The sequence below is a fragment of the Piliocolobus tephrosceles genome, chromosome 4 (assembly GCF_002776525.5).
Source record: "Piliocolobus tephrosceles isolate RC106 chromosome 4, ASM277652v3, whole genome shotgun sequence".
Lineage (NCBI taxonomy): Eukaryota > Metazoa > Chordata > Mammalia > Primates > Cercopithecidae > Piliocolobus > Piliocolobus tephrosceles.
This window is the reverse complement of record NC_045437.1, coordinates 45,549,990-45,571,728: the sequence shown is the minus strand read 5'-3', so window position 1 is coordinate 45,571,728 and position 21,739 is coordinate 45,549,990. Positions and strand designations below refer to the sequence as shown.

The 21,739-nt window shown below is 36.7% G+C and overlaps 1 protein-coding gene across 2 annotated transcripts in view; it reads right to left on the bottom strand.

Moving 5' to 3' along the window:
• The window catches only part of ANKRD31 (ankyrin repeat domain 31), a 179,413-nt gene that overhangs the window by 89,559 nt on the left and 68,115 nt on the right, over positions 1-21,739 (bottom strand). For both annotated transcript variants that reach the window (XM_031935419.1, XM_023207991.1), the window contains exons 11-12: positions 17,980-18,122; positions 2,984-3,128 (exon numbers count right to left, since the gene is read on the bottom strand). In XM_031935419.1, the coding sequence (XP_031791279.1) occupies positions 2,984-3,128; positions 17,980-18,122 (288 nt within the window). The remainder of the gene's footprint in view (positions 1-2,983; positions 3,129-17,979; positions 18,123-21,739) is intronic.

Here is a 21,739-nt window from a genome sequence, read left to right as displayed (position 1 = left end):
GTTGCACCTAATTTTCAGTAACAGACACACCCAACAATAATTGGAAGAACTGTTTTATATTAAATAGAATGCAGCTGGGAAGATTGATATGGTTTGGCTGTGTCCTCATCCAAATCTTTCTTGAATTATATCTCCCATAATCCCCATGTGTCATGGGAGGAACCCAGTGGGAGGTAATTGAATCATGGGGGCAGGTTTTTCCCATGCTGTTCTCCTGATAGTGAATAAGTCTCACAACATCTGATCGTTTTATAAAGGGATGTTCCCCTGCACTTATCCTTGCTGCTGCCATGTGAAGAAGGATGTGTTTGCTTCCCCTTCAGCCATGATTGTAAGTTTCCTTAGGCCTCCCTAGTCCTGTGGAACTGGGAGTCAAGTAAACCTCTTTCCTTTATAAATTACCCAGTCTCAGGTATGTCTTTATTAGCAGCCTGAGAACAAACTGATTCAGAGATATACTTTAAATTTCATTTAAAACCATTTAGATCAGGAAAAGATCTTTTCTAATAGACTTATCAAAGCGTTTGTGTTGACATTTAATCATTAACCAAGGTAGATATGTAACATCTGTCCTGTTATCCTCTTGGACATGAAGGAAGCTGGGTTATGTGTCTTTGTTATGTACTCTCATAGGGCCTGAGCATTCTTTTATCACGTTCTTCATCGTAATTGCTTGCTATCCTTGTTTCTTATTCATCTTGTATTATTAGGCTGTAGCACTATTTAGTGTTCGACACATAGCAACCCTGATAGAATGAATGAATGAATGAATCACTCTCCACAGAAAATAAATTCCAGTGGAGGTGGGTTAGAGAGCATCTGTTGTTTTGCCTGCCCAGCACATATCCTCAGAGGCAGCTCTCTGAAGAGAGATGCCATTGGTTCCCGCTGCCTAGATCCCTGGAGTTCCTTTTATTCTTGACCTTTCTAAGGTCTGAATCTTCAGTTTTTCCTTTAATTCTCGAGTTGTTCTGTCAAGAAGCTCCCTTTTCAGCCTTAGGTTGATTACTTGCTGTCAAAGAACTTTGAATTTATATTTGTATCAAAGAAGTGACAATAGCCACAGCTGTATTATTTGTCCCCAGGAAGACACAGAGCTTTAGCAGAGGATAGGTTTCCACTGCCAGCCTAAGTTTTGTTCTATTAAGGGAGAACTACAGGACATGTAGGGAGGCCCACTCACTTCATGGTTAGAAGGATTTTCAGACTAAACTTTCCTGCGCACAAAGGGGGAACTGCAAATGTAGAACCCTTTGTTGTTAAAGATAATAATATATAAAAGCCTTTGGGAGAAAACATCTGTTGGGGAAATTTTTTATTAAACTATAGTTTCATAAATGGCAATAAAGCACATATTGATCTGTTGAATGGAAAGAATTTGTTTTTGTTTTTGTTTCAGAGGACTGACAATATTTATTCAATAAATATTTGCTGAATGCATGCTATGTATAAGACACTTGAATATTAATCAGTAGATAAAACAAAGATCCTTTCCTTCATGGAGCTTAGATTCTGGAGGAAAAAGACAGAAAATGAAAAATAAGTCAACTGTCTAATGTGTTAGGTGATAAGTGCTATGGGGAATGTCCAAGCAGAGCAGGGTCAGAGGGAATGGAGTGTGTATAATGATTCTAAAAATATATCCATAGATTTTGTGAAACTCCTCCCTTTAAGAGGTGGAGCTTAATTCTGCTACCTTTGTGTGTGGGCCAGACTTAGTGACTCACTTCTAACAAACAGAATATGGCACAAGTGATGACATATCACTTTTGAGATTAGGTTATGAAAAGACTGGCTTTTGTCTTAGGTATATTCTCTTTCTCTTAGGTCACCTGCTCTGAGATAGCTGCCAGGTTGTCAGCAGCCTTATGGAGAAGCTAATGTGGCAAGTAGCTAAAGCCTTCAGCCAACAGCCAGCAATGATCTGAGGCCTGCCAACAATCATTTGTGAGTTTGAAAATGGATCTTCCTGTCCTAGCTGCAACGTCCTAGTTGCAACTTGAGATGACTACAACCTGTGACACTCATCTAGAACCACCCAGTTAAACTGCTCCCAGAATCCTGACCTTCTGAAGTGATGTGAGATAAAACATGTTTGTTGTTTTAAGCTGCTAAGTATTAGAATTCATTGTTACATACTGATAGATAACTAATATAGTGAGGGTAAGAAGGGGGCAGTTACAGTATTAAATAGGGTGGTCTAGACCTCGTTGAAAAGGTGACATTTGAACTAAGACTTGAAGGAGGCTGGGGAGGCATATCTGAGGAAAAGCAAGGAGGCCAGCATGACTGAAGTTGAGTAACGGTGGTAGAAAGTACTAGTAAAAGGGGTTAACCAGTAGGGTGGCCAGCTGATACAGGAACTTCTAGGCTATTGTAAAGGATACTGGCTTTTCTTCTAGATTAAAGGGAGAGTCATTGCAGAGTTCGGAGCAGATGAATGTAGAGTTGTTACCAAAAAATGTAACAAATGTGTTAGAAAGTATAAATAATGTGTCATGTATTTAAATTATGTTTACATAATTTTTTATTGAAAACTACAGATCAAGTTCTTTTGTTGTTCAATTTAATAGAGCAGTGGATGAGAGGGGAAAAGTATAGCCATAAGAAAATATTCTTAGGGAACGAATATAAATAATCCTGGCCATTTTCACTGAAAAGGATATAACCAAATTTAATTTACATCATATCATGTTATTTAGTCAAAGGATTTTGGGGAAAAGAAACAAATTTATAAAAGGTTTCTTAATTGTTTGCAATGTACAACCTGCAGAAAAGTATTACCTTTCTTTTTTCTTTTAGAGTCCTTTGTGCATTTGCAAACAACTCAGTGTGATTTATTAAAAGAATGAAGAAAAGACACTATTCAATGGATTTTCTCAACAGTCACGAGAAAAATAAATTTAATCTCTTTAATTCTAAACTAAATTTCTGTAACTTTACTGATGTGACAAATAGTTATAACAGGGCAGTTTAATCTTACCTGATGTCAGACATTTTTGATGTTTAGGAATATATCTCTCAAGGAGACGCTTTATACATAAATCCTTGGCCTCATCCAAAGCACATTTTCCATCATCATTTCTAAATAATGGATCAGCTCCATTCAAAAGAAGTAACTCTGCCACCTAGAAAAAGGTCACTTATGTAAGGGAACCCAGATTGTAAATGTGTGCTAGCAGACAACTCTAAGTAACATCAAATATATCTTTCAAAAACACAGTTTAGATTTATCTATAAATCCTTGTCCAATAAAAAAAGAATTAATGTAGTTGCACTGAATTTTAATTTGTTGATACATGAGTTTCTTCTCAATAAAAAAGACTAAAGGAAGAATGAAAGGGAGAAAGAAAAAAAAAGAAGGTGGGAAGAGAAGAAAGAGAGAAAGAGGTAAGGGGGACGGAAGGTGGGAAAGCAGGCAGGCAGAAAGACAGGAGGCAAGAAAGGCTGAGGTAGAAACGTTGGTGGCTCAGCCACTAGTGAAATGAAGTTAGCAAATACACAAATAATTAGTACTGGGCTCTATAGTAGTAAATACAATTTTAACAGGTTCCAGGAGATAATTACATCTTCCATCTATACCTGTGCTGCTGCTGCTCCTCCTCAGACTGTTGGGGGAAAAGTGATCAATCTGTTACTACTGTTACTACTTCTCAAACAACCTCCTCTATGCAGCTCTCCCTGAGCTCTCCCAATGTCTCACCACCTGCTGCTGCCCAGAGAAAAATGACTTCTCCTTCCTTTCACACACATATTACTGCCCAATATACTCTATATTATGCTTATTTCTTTCATATCAGTCTCTCCTAGTGTACTCTAACTTTCTTGAGGGTTTTTCCTTCTAAAAATAATTTATTATTTTTCAGCAGGAAATTAATGAATATGGTTCAAAATACAGAAGGCTCAGACGAAAATACAATGCAAAATAAGTTTCCCTCCTCTACCCCGTACTATTATTTTTTCCTGAGTCAGCCCTGGTTAGTTTATTCTGAAATTTTCCAGCAATAGTCTAGTCTAATAGGTATGTATATATGTATGTATACATAATATATGTGTATACATATTTTTGTTACACAAATGGTCATATATTATATACACTCTGTATTTTGCCTTCTTTCCCCCACCCTCCCAACAAGTCCTTGGAAACTGTTCCATATCAGTGTAGACTATACTTCCTCCTCTTCAGCAGCTAAGTAATAGTATACTGTATGAACGTACTATAATTTATTTCACCAGTACCCTATTAATGGATGTTTAAGTTGCTTCAAAGCTTTTACTACAGATATATGTCTTCATATTCCCAGAGACTATCTTAGTGTCTTACGTGAAGTAAATACTAAAAAGTATTGTTTAGTGAAAGAATGAATGTAGGGCAGGAAGGATATGGTGAGTAGGCTTTAAAGTAACATTATACTAAAAGAAGCCTAAATTTCCATGTTAATGTATGGAATGAGAGGAAGGATATAAATTTCTATATAGTGTATGTACCTAAAAATTAAAAGTATATATATATATTTCCTTTTATAATAAAGCATCCTACTCTACTAAAATAGTTTGAATCTTTCTCCCTTACCTTTGATATTATCTAGTTTGTGCCATTCACAAACACAATAGCTACACTTTCCTCATCTTCCTATAATAAAATGATTAGCACAAATTTATATTATGTCAGTTTTTTGTTTTTTTTTTTTTGGAGACAGTCTCCCTCTGTTGCCCAGGCTGGAGTTCAGTGGCATGATCTTGGCTCACTGCAAACTCTGTCTCCCACATTCAATCGATTCTTGTGCCTTAGCCTCCCAGGTAGCTGGGAAAAGGTGTGCACCACCACGCCTGGCTAATTTTTGTATTTTTAGTAGAAACAGGGTTTCACCTTGTTGGCCAGGCTGGTCTTGAACTTCTAACCTCAAGTGATCCACTCGCCTTGGCCTCCCAAAGTGTTGAGATTACAGGTGTGAGCCACTGCATCTGGCCACTGTGTCAGGCTTTTAAAGAAGATATATATCTCTCTTTTGAGTTAATAACTAGATGGTCTCAGGTATACAACATCTCTTTTGAAACTATTTTTTAATTACTTCGTACTCTGAGGTATGTGTGTATGTATGTGTGCATGTTCTTTTAGTGTTAATTCATGTTTAATTTTAACATGTTAATTCATGTTTAAAAACATAAAAGCAATATTCATACATTGCAAAAAAAGTTAAAAATTACAGAAAGGTATTAAGTGGAAAGTCAAGGTCTCTCCTGCACTTATTGTGGTAGGCTGAAAATGCCCTTATCCACCCTAACCAAAAGATATCCATGTCTTCATCTCTACAACTTGTAAATGTCAACTTTATTTGGAAAAAAGATCTTTGCAAATATGATTAAGTTAAGGATTTTGAGATTAGGGGCTTATCTTCAATTATCTCACTGAGCCTTAAATACCATCACAGGTATCCTTAAGAAAGAGGCTGAACAGGATTTCACATGCACACACAGAGGAAAAGGTGATGTGAAGTCAAGGAAGAGGTTGAAGTGATGCAGCCAAATAGAAGCTGAAAGAGGCAAGTAACAGATTATCGTCTACGGCCTCTGGAGGGAGTCAAGCCCCACTGATATCTTGATTTTAGCCCAGTGATTCTGATTTTGGACTTCTATTCTCTACAGCTGTGAGAGAATAAATTTCTGTTGCTTTAAGCCACCCAGTTTGTGCTGGGTTATAGCAGTCATAGGAAACCTATACAGATTTGGGTACCAGAAAGTGGGGTACTATTGTAACAAATACCTAAAAATGTAGAAGTGGCTTTGGAACTGGAAAGCCTGGATTGTCTTGAACAGACACCTGGTAGAAATGTGGATGTTAAAGATCCTACCAGTGAGGGCTCAGGAGGAGCACATTAGAGAGAACCTGTGTCATCTTAGATAATGCATATATCATCATAAACAGAATGTTGGTGAAAAAATGAACATTAAAGGCATTATTGGCAAGGGCTCAGAGGAAATATAGAACATGTTTTTAGAAGCTGGAGGAAAGACATTCCTTGCTATATAACACCAGAAGGCCTAGATGTGTCCTGCAAGTTGTGTAAAAGCAGAACTTGTAAGTGCTAAACTTAGAGGTTTAGCTGAGGTGATTTCCAAGTGAAGCACTGAGAGTGCAACCTGGTTTCTTCTTAGGCATTATAGTAAAATGTGAGGAGAAAAAGATAAATTGAAGAAAGAACTGTTAGGCAAAAAGGATGATTTGGGAAATTCTGTCCATCAAGATTGGAAAAGATGGTAAAACTTGGAGATTCCTGTAAGAAAAGTGTGCTTTGTAGAGAAGACCAAGGGCATAGCTGGAAAACCTTTGTTAATGCTGAAAAGAGTAGGAATGTGACTCATGGACCCATTCAACCATCTCAGCAGAAGCCAGAAATATAAGTGGGCCTGTGGAAAGATCTGTGAAAGATCCTGTTGTCTAATGGCATGAATCCCTTATCTGTGAAAGACCCTGTTGTCTAATGGCATGAATCCCTGTGACACACATGGTAAACTCACAAGGTTTTTTGAAAATGCTCTGTCTCAGAAACACTGCATCTTAGACTGAAAGAGACAGAATGAAATGAAGAACTGGCAAGATTTTAGAGACAGCAAATAGGATAATGAAACTACTCACCTGAAAATGTATGCTACCCTTTAAAAGAAAAGAAAAGATAACACCAAGAACAGAAAGTCAGCAATGAGTGAAGAGTAACAGATGGCTGTGATATAATAGAGGCAGACTAGTCAGAAGCTTAGGAGATTAGCAAATAGATAGTCAAAGAGAGCCTGGCTAAAACTATAGTCCATCTTGGTGGTCCAGAAGAATGCTGTGTATATCCAAGGCAATGTCCTTTAAGGAGATGCTGGAGAGGAAACTTCTGAGTTACTGGTCCCTAGCTAAATGCAGGCCAAACTCAAAACTCCCTGAAGAATGAACATAGTCTGTAAGCCACACCAGATCCAATAGTAAAATGTAAAAACTTTTCTGATTCAGGAAGGTTAAACACAACCTCTAACCAATCAATAATTGACCACTAAACGGTCTTGAAACAAGGGTATTCTGTTGGAAACCAGGATAAAGATAAAAACAAGAAAAAAACAATTTTGCAAACAGGGTCACAAGGCTGCACATGGTGAGGGAAATAGACTTCACAATTTATCAAACAAAGAAGCAACCCAAGTTGGGCATGTGGGTCAGGGGACTCAGCATCCAGAGTTGCTGTAATAGATTATCTTAAATGTCCAATTTTGGCTGGATGTAGTGGCTCATGCCTGTCCCAGCGCTTTGGGAGGCCAAGGCAGGAAGATGACTTGAGGCCAGCAGTTCTAAACCAGCCTAGGTAACACAAGCAAGATTCTATCTCTACAAAAAATAAAAGTAAAAATAATTTTTTAAAAAGCTGGGTGTGGTGGTGCATGCCTATTGTCACAACCACTCAGGAAGCTAGGGCAGGAGGATCACCTGTGCCCAAAAATTTGAGGCTGCAGTGAGCTATGATCACATCACTTCACTACACTCCAGCCTGGGCAAGAGTGAGATTCTGTCTCAAGAGAGACAGAGAGAGCGAGAAGGAGAGAAGAAGAGACATGAAAAGAAACACTAAAGTACGACCCATACACAGGATAAAAAGCAGTCATAGGAACTGCTTTGAGAGGGCCTATATTTGCAGAAAAACACTCTAAAACAGCTATTATAAATATGTTCAAAGAGCTGATGAAAGCCATGTCTAAATAATTAAGAAAAAATATGGTGATAATGATTTATAAAATAGAGAATATTAATAAGCAGAAAGTTTTTAAAAAATCAAATGGAAATTCTGGGATTCAAAAGTATAATAACTTCACCAGAGGCCTCAACAGAAAGTTTAAGCTGACAGAAAAATAGAATCAGTGAATTTGGAGAGACAGATTAATAAAGATTACACAATCAGAAGAACAGATTTTTAAAAGAATGAATAAAAATGAATAGCACATCAGAGAAATATGGGGCATGATTAAGCACAACAACATACACATTACAGGAGTTCCAGAAAGACAGGAGAGAGAAAAAGGAGCAGAAAAAAAAATATTCAGAGAAATAATAGCTGAAAACTTCCCAAATTTGATGCAAAACATTAATACACACATCTAAGAAGCACAACATATTCTAAAAAAGATAAACACAAAGGGATATGTATCTAGACATAATCAAAGTCAAAATGTTAAAAAAAGATAAAATCAGCAGCAAAGGAAAAATAACTTATCATTTAGATAAGAACCCCAATAAAATTAACATCTCACTTATTAGAAACAATAAAGTCCAGAGACAATGGGATGAGACAGTCAAAATGCTGAAAGGAAAAACAAAACTGACAAGCATGAATCTTATATCTAGCAAAACTATCTTTCAAAAATGAAGGCAAAATAAAGACATTCACAGATAAACAAAAGCTGATAGAATGTATTGGTAGAAGACCTGCTTTAAAGGAAATACTAAAGGTAACTGGGCCAAAAGCAAGTGACAATAACTCAAATCCACATGAAAAAGCATATGAGTAATGGTAATTATATAGATAATTATGGGAGATAATATGATTGTATATTTATTTTCCTTTATTCCCTTAACTGATTTAAAAAGCAATGGCATAAAACAGTATGATACTGTATTATAAGGCCTATAACATTTATAAATGTAATATACTTGACAATCATACCACAAAAGAGGTAAATCAGAATAAAGCTGAATTGGAGTAAAACAATGATACCAGTTGGTAACTTGAATCTACAGGAAAACATGCACAGAACCAGAAATGTAAAATAGGAAGCTTAATAAAATAAACTCTATAAGTAAATACTTGCTCTTATCTCAGCTTCTTTAAGAGATATAAGATCATATAAAGTAATATTTGTAACAATATATTGTATTTATAAAATATACAAACATAATATGTATAACAGTCAAAGAACAAAAATAGGGAAAAATAATTTTGCTATACAGAAACAATGTTTCTATATCTCACTGGAAAAAGGTTAGCAGAAGAATGAAGTCAGTTTTGATAACTTAAGATGTATATTGTAAGCCCTAGAGCAACCACTAAGAGCATAACTCAAAAATACACTAAAAAAAATTAAAGAAATTAAATTGTTACACCAGAAAATATTCACTTAATGTAAAACAAAGCAGTATAGGTGGGAAAAACACAAAAAAATGAGATAGACTGAAAACAAAAAGAAAAATGGCAGGTATAAATCCAACCATATCAATAACAACATTAAATATGAATGGATTAAACAACCTAATCAAAAGGCAGAGATGGTAAGATGTGATTCTTTTTAAAAATATACTATCTGAGATATACATTAGATACAAAGGTAACAAACAAGATGAAAGTAAAAGGATGGAAAAAGACATACCATGCAAATGGCAAAAGAGACCTGGAGTGCTGTCTGGTTTGGCTCTGTGTCCCCACCCAAATCTCATCTTGAATTGTATTCCCATAATTCCCACATGTTGTGGGAGGGACCCAGTGGGAGATCATTGAATCATGGGGGTGGTTTCTCCCATACGGTTCTCATGATAATGAATAAGTCTCATGAGATCTGATGGTTTAATAAGGGGAAACCCATTTCTCTTGGCTTTCATTCTCTCTCTTGCTGCTGCCATATAAGAAGTGCCTTTCCCCTTATGCGATGATTGTGAAACCTCCCTAGCCGCATGGAACTACAGGTCCATTAAACCTCTTTCTTCTGTAAATTGCCCAGTCTCAGGTATGTCTTTATCAGAATGTAAAAACAAACTAAAACAGTAAATTGGTACCAGTAGAGTGGGGCACTGCTGAAAAGATACCTGAAAATGTGGAAGCAACTTTGGAAATGGCTAACAGGCAGAGTTGGAACAGTTTGGAGGGCTCAGAAGAAAATAGGAAAATGTGGGAAAGTTTGAAACTCCCTAGAGACTTGTCGAATGGCTTTGACCAAAACACTAATAATGATATGGACAATGAAATCCAGGCTGAAGTGGTCTCAGATGGAGATGAGGACCTTGTTGGGAACTGGAGCAAGAGTGACTCTTGTTATGTTTTAGCAAAGAGACTGGTAGCATTTTGCCCCTGCCCTAGAGATTTGTGGAACTTTGAACTTGAGAGATGATTTAGGGTATCTGGTGGAAGAAATTTCTAAGCAGCAAAGCCTTCACAAGGTGACTTGGGTGCTGTTAAAGGCATTCAGTTTTATAAGGGAAGCAGAGCATAAAAGTTTGGAAAATTTGCAGCCTGACAATGCAATAGAAAAGAAAGTCCTGTTTTCTGAGGAGAAATTCAAGTCAGCTGCAGAAATTTGCATAAGTAATGAACAGCTGAATGTTAATCCCCAAGACAATAGGGAAAATGTCACCAGGGCATGTCAGAGGCCTTCACAGCAGCCCCTCCCGTCATAGGCCCAAAGGTCTAGGAGGAAAAAATGGTTTCATGGGCCAGAGCCAGGGTTCTGAATCTGTGTGCAGCCTAGGGACTTGGTGCCCTGTGTCCCAGCTGCTTCAGCCATGACTGAAAGGGACCTATGTAGAGCTCGGGCTGTGGCTTCAAAGGGTTCAAGCCCCTAACTTTGGTAGCTTCCACATGGTGTTGAGCCTGCAAGTGCACAGAAGTCAAGAATTGGGGTTCGGGAACCTCTGCCTAGATTTCAGAAGATGTATGGAAATGCCTGGATGCTCAGGCAAAAGTTTGCCGTAAGGGCAGGGCTCTCATGGAGAACCTCTGCTAGGGCAGTGTGGAAGGGAAATGCAGGCTTGGAGCCCCCACAGAGAGTTCCTACTGGGGCACTGCCTAGTGGAGCTGTGAGAAGAGGGCCACTGTCCTCCAGACCCTAGAATGGTAGATCTACTGACAGTTTGCATCATGTGCCTAGAAAAGCCAGAGATACTCAGCAGCAGCCCATGAAGGCAGCTAGGACAGAGGCTGTTCTCTGCAAAGCCACAAGGGTGGAGCTGCCCAAGACCATGGGAACCCACCTCTCGCATCATGGTGACTTGGATACGAGACGTGGAGCCAAAGGAGATCATTTTGGAGCTTTAAGATTTGACTGCCCCACTGGATTTTGGACTTGCATGGGGCCTGTAGCCCCTTCATTTTGGCCAATTTCTCTCATTTGGAATGGTTATATTTACCCAATGCCTGTACCCCCATTGTATCTACAAGATAACTAACTTGCTTTTGATTTTACAGGCTCATAGGTGGAAAAGACTTGCCTTGTCTCAGATGAGACTTTGGACTGTGGACTTTTGAGTTAATGCTGAAATGGGTTAAGACTTTGGGGGACTACTGGGAAAGCATCATTGGTCTTGAAATGTGAGGACATGAGATTTGGGAGGGGTCAGAGATGGAATTATATGATTTGGCTCTGTGTCCCCACCCAAATCTCCTCTTGAATTGTACTCCCATAATTCCCATGTATTGTGGGAGGGACCTGGTGGAAGATAATTGAATCGTGGAAGCAGTTTCTCCCATACTGTTCTCGTGTTATGTTTTTTTTTTTTTTTTTTTTTTTTTTTTGAGACGGAGTCTCGCTCTGTCACCCAGGCTGGAGTGCAGTGGCCGGATCTCAGCTCACTGCAAGCTCCGCCTCCCGGGTTTATGCCATTCTCCTGCCTCAGCCTGCCGAGTAGCTGGGACTACAAGCGCCCGCCACCTCACCCGGCTAGTTTTTTGTATTTTTTAGTAGAGACGGGGTTTCACCGTGTTAGCCAGGATGGTCTCGATCTCCTGACCTCGTGATCCACCCGTCTCGGCCTCCCAAAGTGCTGGGATTACAGGCTTGAGCCACTGCGCCCGGCCTCGTGTTATGTTTTAATGAAAAATCTACTTAGATATCACAGCCCAGGTGCTAGGTATGCTCATTGCTATTGAATGTTATTGCTTTTAGGTATTTTCAGTGAAATATATCCTTTTAGAAAGAAAAGAAAGTCGAATTCATACTGATATTTTCATTTCAGACTTCAGTGTATAGATTTATGCATACCTTTGGTTCTCTACCTACTTGTATGTCTTTTTTTTAAAGCTAAACGTTTGTTTCTTAATACAGTAACTGAATTACCTATTTCTTTATCATCTAATATACTTACAATATTACTGTTAACAATGCCAGTATTACTATTAACAATGAAACTACTAAAATGTTTATTTTGGTAGTTCTTTTTCTTACAGTATATTCCATTAGGGATGAAGAGTCAGAATATTGTCTTTTGAAGTACAAGTTAAATATTCTTTATTTGAAATGCTTGGGACTAGTTTAGAATTTTGGATTTTGGAATATTTGCACTACCCTACGGGTATGATGCAGGCCTTTTTGACACTTTCAATAATATATTTATACCACAGAGCAGAAAATAAGCAAAAAACCCACAGTGAGTAATGCACATAAGTCTTGGCCCCATGTGGGGCACCGTCAGGTGTTGGTGTATCTGGTCTGAACATGAGCTATTTTATTACCCTTTGTGGATGGGCTTGCATGAGGGAATTTGAGTATGTCCAGAAAAGCTGAATTGCATGCAGCTGAAGGGAACTAAGAGGGTCTTTTTCTCTTAGGGTGACTGAATAAATTGTATGTTGTGTGCCAGTGTGTTGACTGTAATCATCACATGAAATCAGGTGTGAAATTTTTCACTCATGGCGTCATGTCAACACTCAAAAAGTTTTGGATTTCTGATTTTTGGGTTAGGGATGCTTAACCTGTACTTGAAAGAATTTTGTTCTCTATCCTACTAACTTCTTATGTAAGAAAGTCAGCTGATTCTAGAGGGAGGAAAGTACTTGATTCAATAGTATGATCAAAGGTGAAAATCCATGGGCAAGCTTTAAGTAGAAGTGTATTTCCTTAAGGGGCCTACTGTTTAAGCTAAGTAAGTGATGACTATGATGCCAGCTACTTACTGAAATTTCTTTTCTTTTTCCAGTGAATAACCCTTGGTGGCTTTAAAATATGTCTACAAATTTAACATTCCTACCTCCAAAGGTAGAGCCTGATTTCCCTCCTCAAGAGTGCAGGCTGGAGTTTTAGTGGCTTGCTTTTAACAAATAGTATATGGCAGAAATGACAGTATGTGACTTCTAAGGCTAGGTTAAAAAGTATTGTGGCTTCCTCCTTGTTTTCGTTCTTGATTCATTAACCCTGGCAGATGCCAGTTGTCATATTGTGAGGACACTCAAGCAGCTCTATGGAGGCATCCATGTGGCAATGAACATGGCTCCTGCCTATAGCTATGTCAGTGAGCCACCTTAGAAAGAGATTTTGCAGCCCCAGTCAAACTTTTAGTTGATTGTGTTCCCAGTCAACATCTTGACTACAACCTCATGAGAGACCCTTAGACAGAACCACTCACCTCTGCCACTCTGAAATTCCTGACTCACAGAAACTGCAACATGATAAATGTTTATTATTATTTTAAGTTTTATGGTAATTTGTTAGGTAACAACAGGTAACTAATACAGAACCTAAATGTAGGTTTAAAGTAGGTGGATACTCAATGAAAGTCATTTATTACTCTTTGGTGAGGAGAGAGCTTTTTAAAGGTAGAGAGTACATAAGCAAGCTTCAGAATTCCAAGTATTGGGCTACAGAGGAAATTGGTAAGTGCAGACAGTTGGTGAACGGACTGCCAAAGTATTAGTTACTGCCAAAGTAATGTATTCACTCCCTTGGGATCACCAACTGGATTTCCAGAAGAGTGAGGCTCTAGCTTCTGCCTTTTCCCTTCCTCCATACCTTTTTTTTCATGCTCCTTGATTCTGAATTTGACACAAAACCTCCAGAGATAAACACCACAGCTCTTAAAGCAACCTCCTTATAAAACTATTTTTCCTGAAAGAAACCAATGCATTCTGTATTTTCTTTGCTGAACAAAATGTGAATACCCAGGCATAAATTCTTTATGTTTTGCTTGTATATGGCTTGTATATGAATTAGAGATTTAATTGTATCTACCATTGCTTTCAGTTTCCCTAGCTAGTCTTAAATTCCCAGTGTAAAGGAGTTTGAAAGGTAGAATTTTTAGGTTGCTGTGTCTTATTAATTTTTAAGAGATTTGACTCATATTGTCCCTGTGATATGGCATTTTTCTCTCCAAGACATTTTATAGCTTTTCCAATTAGATTGCGTCCTTTGTTGTGATTCAATGTCTTATGCTTTCAGAGTTGTAATTTTTTGTAACCACTTCCATGTTATGGACCATTTGATCATAAAGATTTAAAGTCCAAATATTCCAAAATCCAAAAAAAAAAAAAAAAAAAAAAAATCAAAATCCTAAACACTGCTAGTCCCAAGCATTTCAAACAAAGAATATTCAACTTGTACTTCAAAAGACAGTATTCTGACTCTTCATCTCTAATGGAATATAGTTTAAGATAAAGAACTACCAAAATAAACATCATTAGTAGTTTCAGTGTTAATAGTAATACTGGCATTGTTAATAGTAATATTGTAAGTATATTAGATGATAAATAAATAATTCAATTACTGTATTGAGAAACAAATGTTTAGCTTAAAAAAAGACATACGAGGAGGCAGAGAACCAAAGTTAAGCATAAATCTATGCTATGAAGTCTGAAATGCAAATATCAGTATAAACTCATGATTTTTTTCCTTTCTAAAAGGATATAGTTCACTGAAAATACTTAAAAGCAGTAACACCCAATAGCAGTGGTTGCACCCAGACTGGGGTCTCTAAGTAGATTTTCCATTAAAACATAATGATTTACAGAAAATATGTGAAGAAATAAGCTAAACAATACCACAAAGAAAAAATGAGCCAAAACCAGAATTTGGGAAATTCTACAGGACAAATAAGCCATGTTTTTCAATAAACAGGAGACATAAAACCCCTAAAATATAGAAAGGACTGCTGTAGATTAAAACACATTTAAGATACATAACAAATACGTATGATATATGAAGCTTGATGTGTTCTAATTCAAATTAAAACTTTCTATAAAAACACATTTTTTAGATAACCTCAAAAATTTGGATATAGACTGGATGTTAAATGGTATAAAGAAACTTAACTTTTATTAGGTGAAATGATATTGCAAGTATGAAAAATTGTTTTTTATGGGTAAAATAGTATGATGTCTGGGATTTCTTTAAAATACTCCAACAACAAAATCAGTTCATGTTCTAGCCAAACAGGCCAGAGTTCTACCACATAATAGAATGTATAATCAATTTTCACAAGAGAGTTTACTGAAATCCCAGCACTTTGGGAGGCAGAGGTGGGTGAATCACTTGAGGCCAGGAGCTCGAGACCAGCTTGGTCAAACTGGTGAAACCCCATCTCTACTAAAAATACAAAAACTTAGCTGGGATTGGTGATGTACGCCTATAATCCCAGCTACTCAAGAGGCTGAGGCACGAGAAGTGCTTGAGGCCAGGAGGCAGAGGTGGCAGTGAATGGAGATCACATCACTATACTCCAGCCTGGTTGACAGAGGGAGACTCTTGTCTAAAAACAAAAACAAAAACAAAAAATAGTTAACTGTAGACCCACACAAAATGAATAATCACCATGTCTGAGGTCTATTTTTTCAATATATGTGAATCCCCAAATCAATGCCAACAAACCCCTTCAATTCAACATCCCATACACTCACAGATTACTGGATACTTCAAATAAAATCTTTGTTAAAGTTTTGATAGCTTATTTCAATGCCATTGCCTTCACCTACTAACAAAGTAAACCTAATAAAAGAGAAATAAAGGTTAGTCTGGCATGACTTGTTCTTAGTGATGCCTATGATTCTCAAAGAGCACTACATTCTTGCCTATATCTTCCAAACATATATTTAATAACTTGTTGCACATTTTCTAAGGAATAACACTGAGCTGATCATTTGTAATTCTCAAATTCCAACTTTTCTACTCTTTTAAAAATGTATTTATTAACACTTTTATTAAGATGTAATTCACATGCCACACAGTCTACCTATTTAAAGAATATAATTCATTGTTTTTTAGTATATTAAGATGGTTGTACAACCATTACCACAATCTAATTTTGGAACATTTTCATTCCCCCTAAAAGAAACCCTTTAACCATTAGTTGTCACTCACCATTCCCCACCCTTTAGACCTCCCATCTCTAATCTGTCTCTATAGATTTGACTATTATGGGTATTTCAAATTAACAGAATCATAAGATGTGGATTTTTTAAATGGCTTTTTCACTTTTAGAAAGCAGGATATTATCTTTTAGTATCTCTCCAATATAACAACTAAGACCTGAAGATAATATATTCTAGTTCCTTTAACTCTCCAGAATGCTTAAAGAAGCTCACACTCCCCAGATAGTAAGACAAGCATTGGGTTCCCAAGGCTTCCCTGTTTGACATCTTTACTCCTGTGACACCAAAGGCATTTGAGCAATCCAATTCCCAGGGCCTAGGCCATTTCTCTGATCATCCTTGCCTCACGTCACACCAACTATTGATTTCAGCTTTTAATTTTCATGACTGCTCTCTAAATTTCCACTCCTGTCTTGTCATTCTCCTTTTCTCTCACCACTAGTCAGGATATGCCATGGTGCCAGAAGCATATGAACCACAGGGAGATTGGAGGATGGCAAGAGGGAATGCAGTAAGTGGGGAAACTGGATTCTGGGAATAGAGGCCTGTGTCTTTGGTTGCTTTAACATCATTGAAGGAACTAATTATTTCACATATTCAAAGGCCAAATAGGAGACAGCCAATGCTAGACCGTGAGGCAGAAATGGATTGGAGCCAAGTTCGAACTGGGGCAAAGGAACAAATAGGAAAGAAAAAAAGAAAAATTAAAATGCTCAGGGCTCACTTTACTCAAAGGAAGAAAAGACTCTTGATCAGTATAGGTCAGCCCTGGAAAGTAAGGGCGCAAATGGGCTACGGGGTTAGAAAGAAGAAGTGCTTTGGCATGAGGTTTCTCTGCTTTCTGACAGAGAAAGGATTCACACTGTCACATGTTCAAGCCTGCATTCTTCTGGCCATTAAACTGGATCCTGGGAAAAATTCTCTCCTCCTAGTCCTCTAAACTATATGCAAAAATGACTACCCATCACAAAGATATACATTATCAAACAAATAAACAAACAAACAATGAAAAACAAACAACAAAAAACTCCCTAAACCCTTCTGAAGTACTGTTTCATACTATGAAGGAATATGCCCTATCTATTCCCATGGATCCCGGCAGCCTTCTCCACCTCTGCCTGTGTTAGGCATTTCTTCTGGAAATAGGCAGAACAAATCTTGATCCCAAGTGGTTAATACCCTTTCCCATCCTAGAAGTTTTTAAACCCAGAGGGCAACTTCTAATACCTGAAATAAATAACAGGATATCTTCAGCAAGTGCCTCAGCCCTGCAATGTTGTTCTGGGACCAGAAAAAATGTGTAGTAAGCTAATATGGTTTCTGAGATAAACCTTGTATACTAGAATTCATAATCTTAATGTTACAATTTATTGCAGTTACTATTAACCAACTGGTATGCAATTATAGTAGTCTGATATTTTAACCTGCAGTACAGTTCTGCTGATATATCCTGGCTGATCATTAAGCTGAACTGATCAGAAACATTCTCCTGTCTTAGGCCAATTATGAAAGGGACACTAGACTCCATAAAGCTGTAAATCTCCTGTCAGGACTGGACATAACTGTGTAACACTCTATAAGAAGGAAACATTCTTCTAAACCCTATAAAGCACCATATTGAAGGAGTTTTAAAGGAGAACAAATTGAAAAAAATACTGTGTAACCAAAAAGTTCTGTATGGTTATTAAAAGTAACATGTAAAACGATACCTATCATATTACACACAACAAACCCATCACATAGTAAAATTTCATTATAAATTCTAAGTATTCATTAGCAGAATGAAATTAAACTAAAATTTCTGTATGTTTTCCTATTGTGTGGTTCCAGAGATATTTAATATTTGCAAAATATATTATTTGTTCTGCAAATAAAAGCATCACAGTACCTTATAATGTCCATTCATCACTGCGTCATGTAGGGGAGTAATCTGGTACATTCCTTTGATATTTACATCTGCTCCACCTTTTAATAGTTCACTTGCTGTCCGATAAAATCCTCCTACACTAGCTTCATGAAGTGCTGTCCAACCTATCATACAAAAAGATATGGCATTTGTTTATATTCGGCATCTTACTAATGTTTTGTGCTTGCCCTTAAAAAACAACTCTGATTCTAAGTTGTTTCTTTAAAAATATTTTGATTATATGAGTCAAGATAGTATCATCTGAAAGCACACTGTATTATTTGGTAGGTTCAATAAACCTGAAGGACAAATCAAACTCCTACCCCTCAACTCTGTTGTGCAAAAATGTGAAAAGAAACAAAATATTTGAAAGTAATCCTGACCTCTCCAAATAAATAGGCTGTGCAGGAGTCATTATCAACTCAAAGAGAATACTGGTTGCAGGCTGCCTTTCTGCAGAGATGAGGGGAGAAAAGCTTTATTTCTAGTTCAAGGTACTTCCATTAAAGTATCCAGCTGGCTGGACTACATATCACTCGATTCAAAATGATATATTCATTTTTTTCTCCTTCTTTACAAAAAACTTTTATAGTAGTTTAACAACCACAAACTGCTCCAAGAAAACTAGTCATACAGGCAAATATTCTTTTTCTTTATTGGCCAAAGACAATGATATAAGTTATAAATTTTTTTGTTTTTTTTTTTGAGACGGAGTCTTGCTCTGTCACCCAGGCTGGAGTACAGTGGTGCTATCTCAGCTCACTGCAAGCTCCGCCTCCTGGGTTCATTCCATTTTACTGCCTCAGCCTCCTGAGTAGCTGGGAATATAGGTGCCCGCCACCACGCCTGGCTAATTTTTTGTATTTTTAGTAGAGATGGGGTTTCACTGTGTTAGCCAGGATGGTCTCGATCTCCTGACCTCGTGATCCGCCCGCCTCAGCCTCCCAAAGTGCTGGGATTACAAGCGTGAGCCACCACGCCCAGCCTATATATTTATTAAATTCCAGTAAATCACATGACAGATGTAAGAAGACTTGAAAGTTGCATATCAAAAGCTCTTCTCAGAACATTCATCATAAAACAGGGATTCCCAATCTCAGCTTATGTTTCTTAGTTGTTATGAGTTTCACAGAATGTTTACCAGCATCCCTGGCCTCAACCCACCAGATGATAGTAGAAACTCCTATCCTAGTTGTAACAGTTAAACATGTTTCCAGAAAGTGCCAAAAGTCCCCTGAGGGGGTGGGAGCAAAAGCACTCCAGTTGAGAACCACTGCCATACAATGTTAGGGGAGGAGTTTCTCCTATAGTATTAATTACTAAGTTTTGAGGAAGGAATGAAGAAACCCCAAAATTGTAAATATATAGTTAATAAGGTTTTTTTCCTATAAATTTCCTTAAAATGAATATGGCTTGTTTAAAGCAAAAGTTATAACATTTATAATGTCTGTAGATATGATACATATGATAGCTATAGCATAATGGACATGGGGAATAAATGGACTATATGTATTCAGCGTCCTCATATTTTATATGAAGTATTATAATATTAACTCTAAGATGACTGTGAAACATTAGAGGTGTATACTTAATCCCTAGAGTAACCTTGAGAAAACACTGCAAAGGCAAAGAAAGAAACAAAAAACAGATTAAGCACACAGAAAACAATTAGTAAAATGGCAGACCTAAATCCAACCATTTATGTTAAATGTAAATTGACTAATCACGCTAATTTTCAATTAAAAGGTAAGACTGTCAGAATGAATAAAAAAGCAAAACTGTCTGCTGTTTACAAGAAACATAGTTTATTTTTGTTCCGACTTTTCTTTTAGGTTAAGGTTGTACGTGTGCAGATTTTCTTAATGGGTAAATTGTGTGTCACTGAGGTTTGGTATATAAATGATCCCATCACCCAGGTAGTGTGCAAAGCACCCAATAGGCAGTTTTTCAACCCTTGCCCCACTCCCTTCCTCCTCCCATAAGTAGTCTCCAGTTTGTACTGCTCCCATCTTAAGAAATATGCTTTAAATATAAAGACACAGATAGGTTGAAAATAAAAGGATAGAAAAAGATAAAGTAAAACGATAGAAAAAGATACAGTAAATAAGCAGTAAACATAAGAAGGCTAGATGTCTATATTAATATTATATATAGTAGAGTTCAAGATAAAGTATATTACCAAGAAATAATGACAGACATTTCATGATAATGAACGAGTTAATTTATCACAAGACATGACAATCATAACTGTTTATGTATCTAATAACAGAGCTTCAAAATGTAAGGAGCAAAAACTGCCAGAATCAAAGAAAGAAAGAGACAATTCCACAATCCCAATTATGAGGATTTTAATATCTCTCTTAAAAAAAATAGATCAACAAGACATAAAATCAATAAAGACATAGAAGAGGTGAACAACATCATCAATACCTTTACCTAGCTGAAATTTGTAAAACATTACATCCAACTAAAGAATAAACATTCAAGTACACCTGGGATATTCAACAAAGGAGATAACACATTATGCAATAATCAATTCTCAATAAATGGAAAAAGGTCAAAATCATATAAAATGTATCCTTCATGTTCTTTTTAGTCAAATTAGAAATCAATAACAGAAGAGTATCTGGAGAATCCACAGACATTTAAAAATTAAACAACTTCTAATATAATCACCGGATCAAAGAAGAAAGCATATGAGAAATTAAAAATATTTCAAGCTGAATTACAATGAAAATAAAACGTACCAAAATCTGTGAGATGCAACTACTAAAGTAGTTCTTAGAGGTAAATTAAAGCTTCAAATGCTTATATTAGGGAAAAAGGCACAAAATCAGTGACTTTATTTTCCACCTTATTAAAGCTAAAAGAACAAAGAAAGCCAAAATAAGTAGAAGGCAGAAAAAGAGCAGAAATCAATAAACTATAAAACAAATAACAAAGAAAACTAAAAAAGCCATAAATCAATCCTTGAAAACAATCAATAAAATTGATTAATACAACTAAAAAAAAAGCCACAACCTACCAAAACAGACATAACATGGAACAGAAAATCTGAATAGCCTATACCTATTAACGAATTGATTATCAAAACTCTCCCACAAATAAAACAATAGGCCCAGATGGTTTCACTCCTAATTCTGTCAAACATTTAAGAAAGAATAAAAAAAAAACCCTCAATGTTAAACAAACTCATTCAGAAAACAGAAGAGGTGAGAAGACTTCTTAATTAATGAGGCCGGCATAACCCTGATACCAAAACCAAAGGCATTGTAAAAATATTATAAACTACTCATTATATACTTATATAGATTTTTTTAAATCCTTAACAAAATATTAGCAAATCTTGATAAAAAGGATCCAGACAAAAGCATTATCTCTCCCCCAAAAAAATCACAGACAAAAGAATTATCCACCCCCAAAAAATTATAGGCCAATGTTATTCATGAATGTAGATGCAAAAACCCTTACTATACCAAATCAAATCCAGCCATATATAAAAAGAATGATACATCATGACCAGATACCATTTATTCTAAGAATGTAAGGTTGGTTTAACATTTGAAAATCAATCAACCTAATTCACCACGGTAGTGAAATAAGGGAGAAAGTTTATATGGCCATATCAACAGATGTAGCAAAAGTACATGAGAAAAGCTAGCATCTACTTGATTTAAAAAGAAAACTCTGCACATTAAGAATAGGTTCCGTGATAGGGATACCAAAAAAAAAAAAAAAAAAA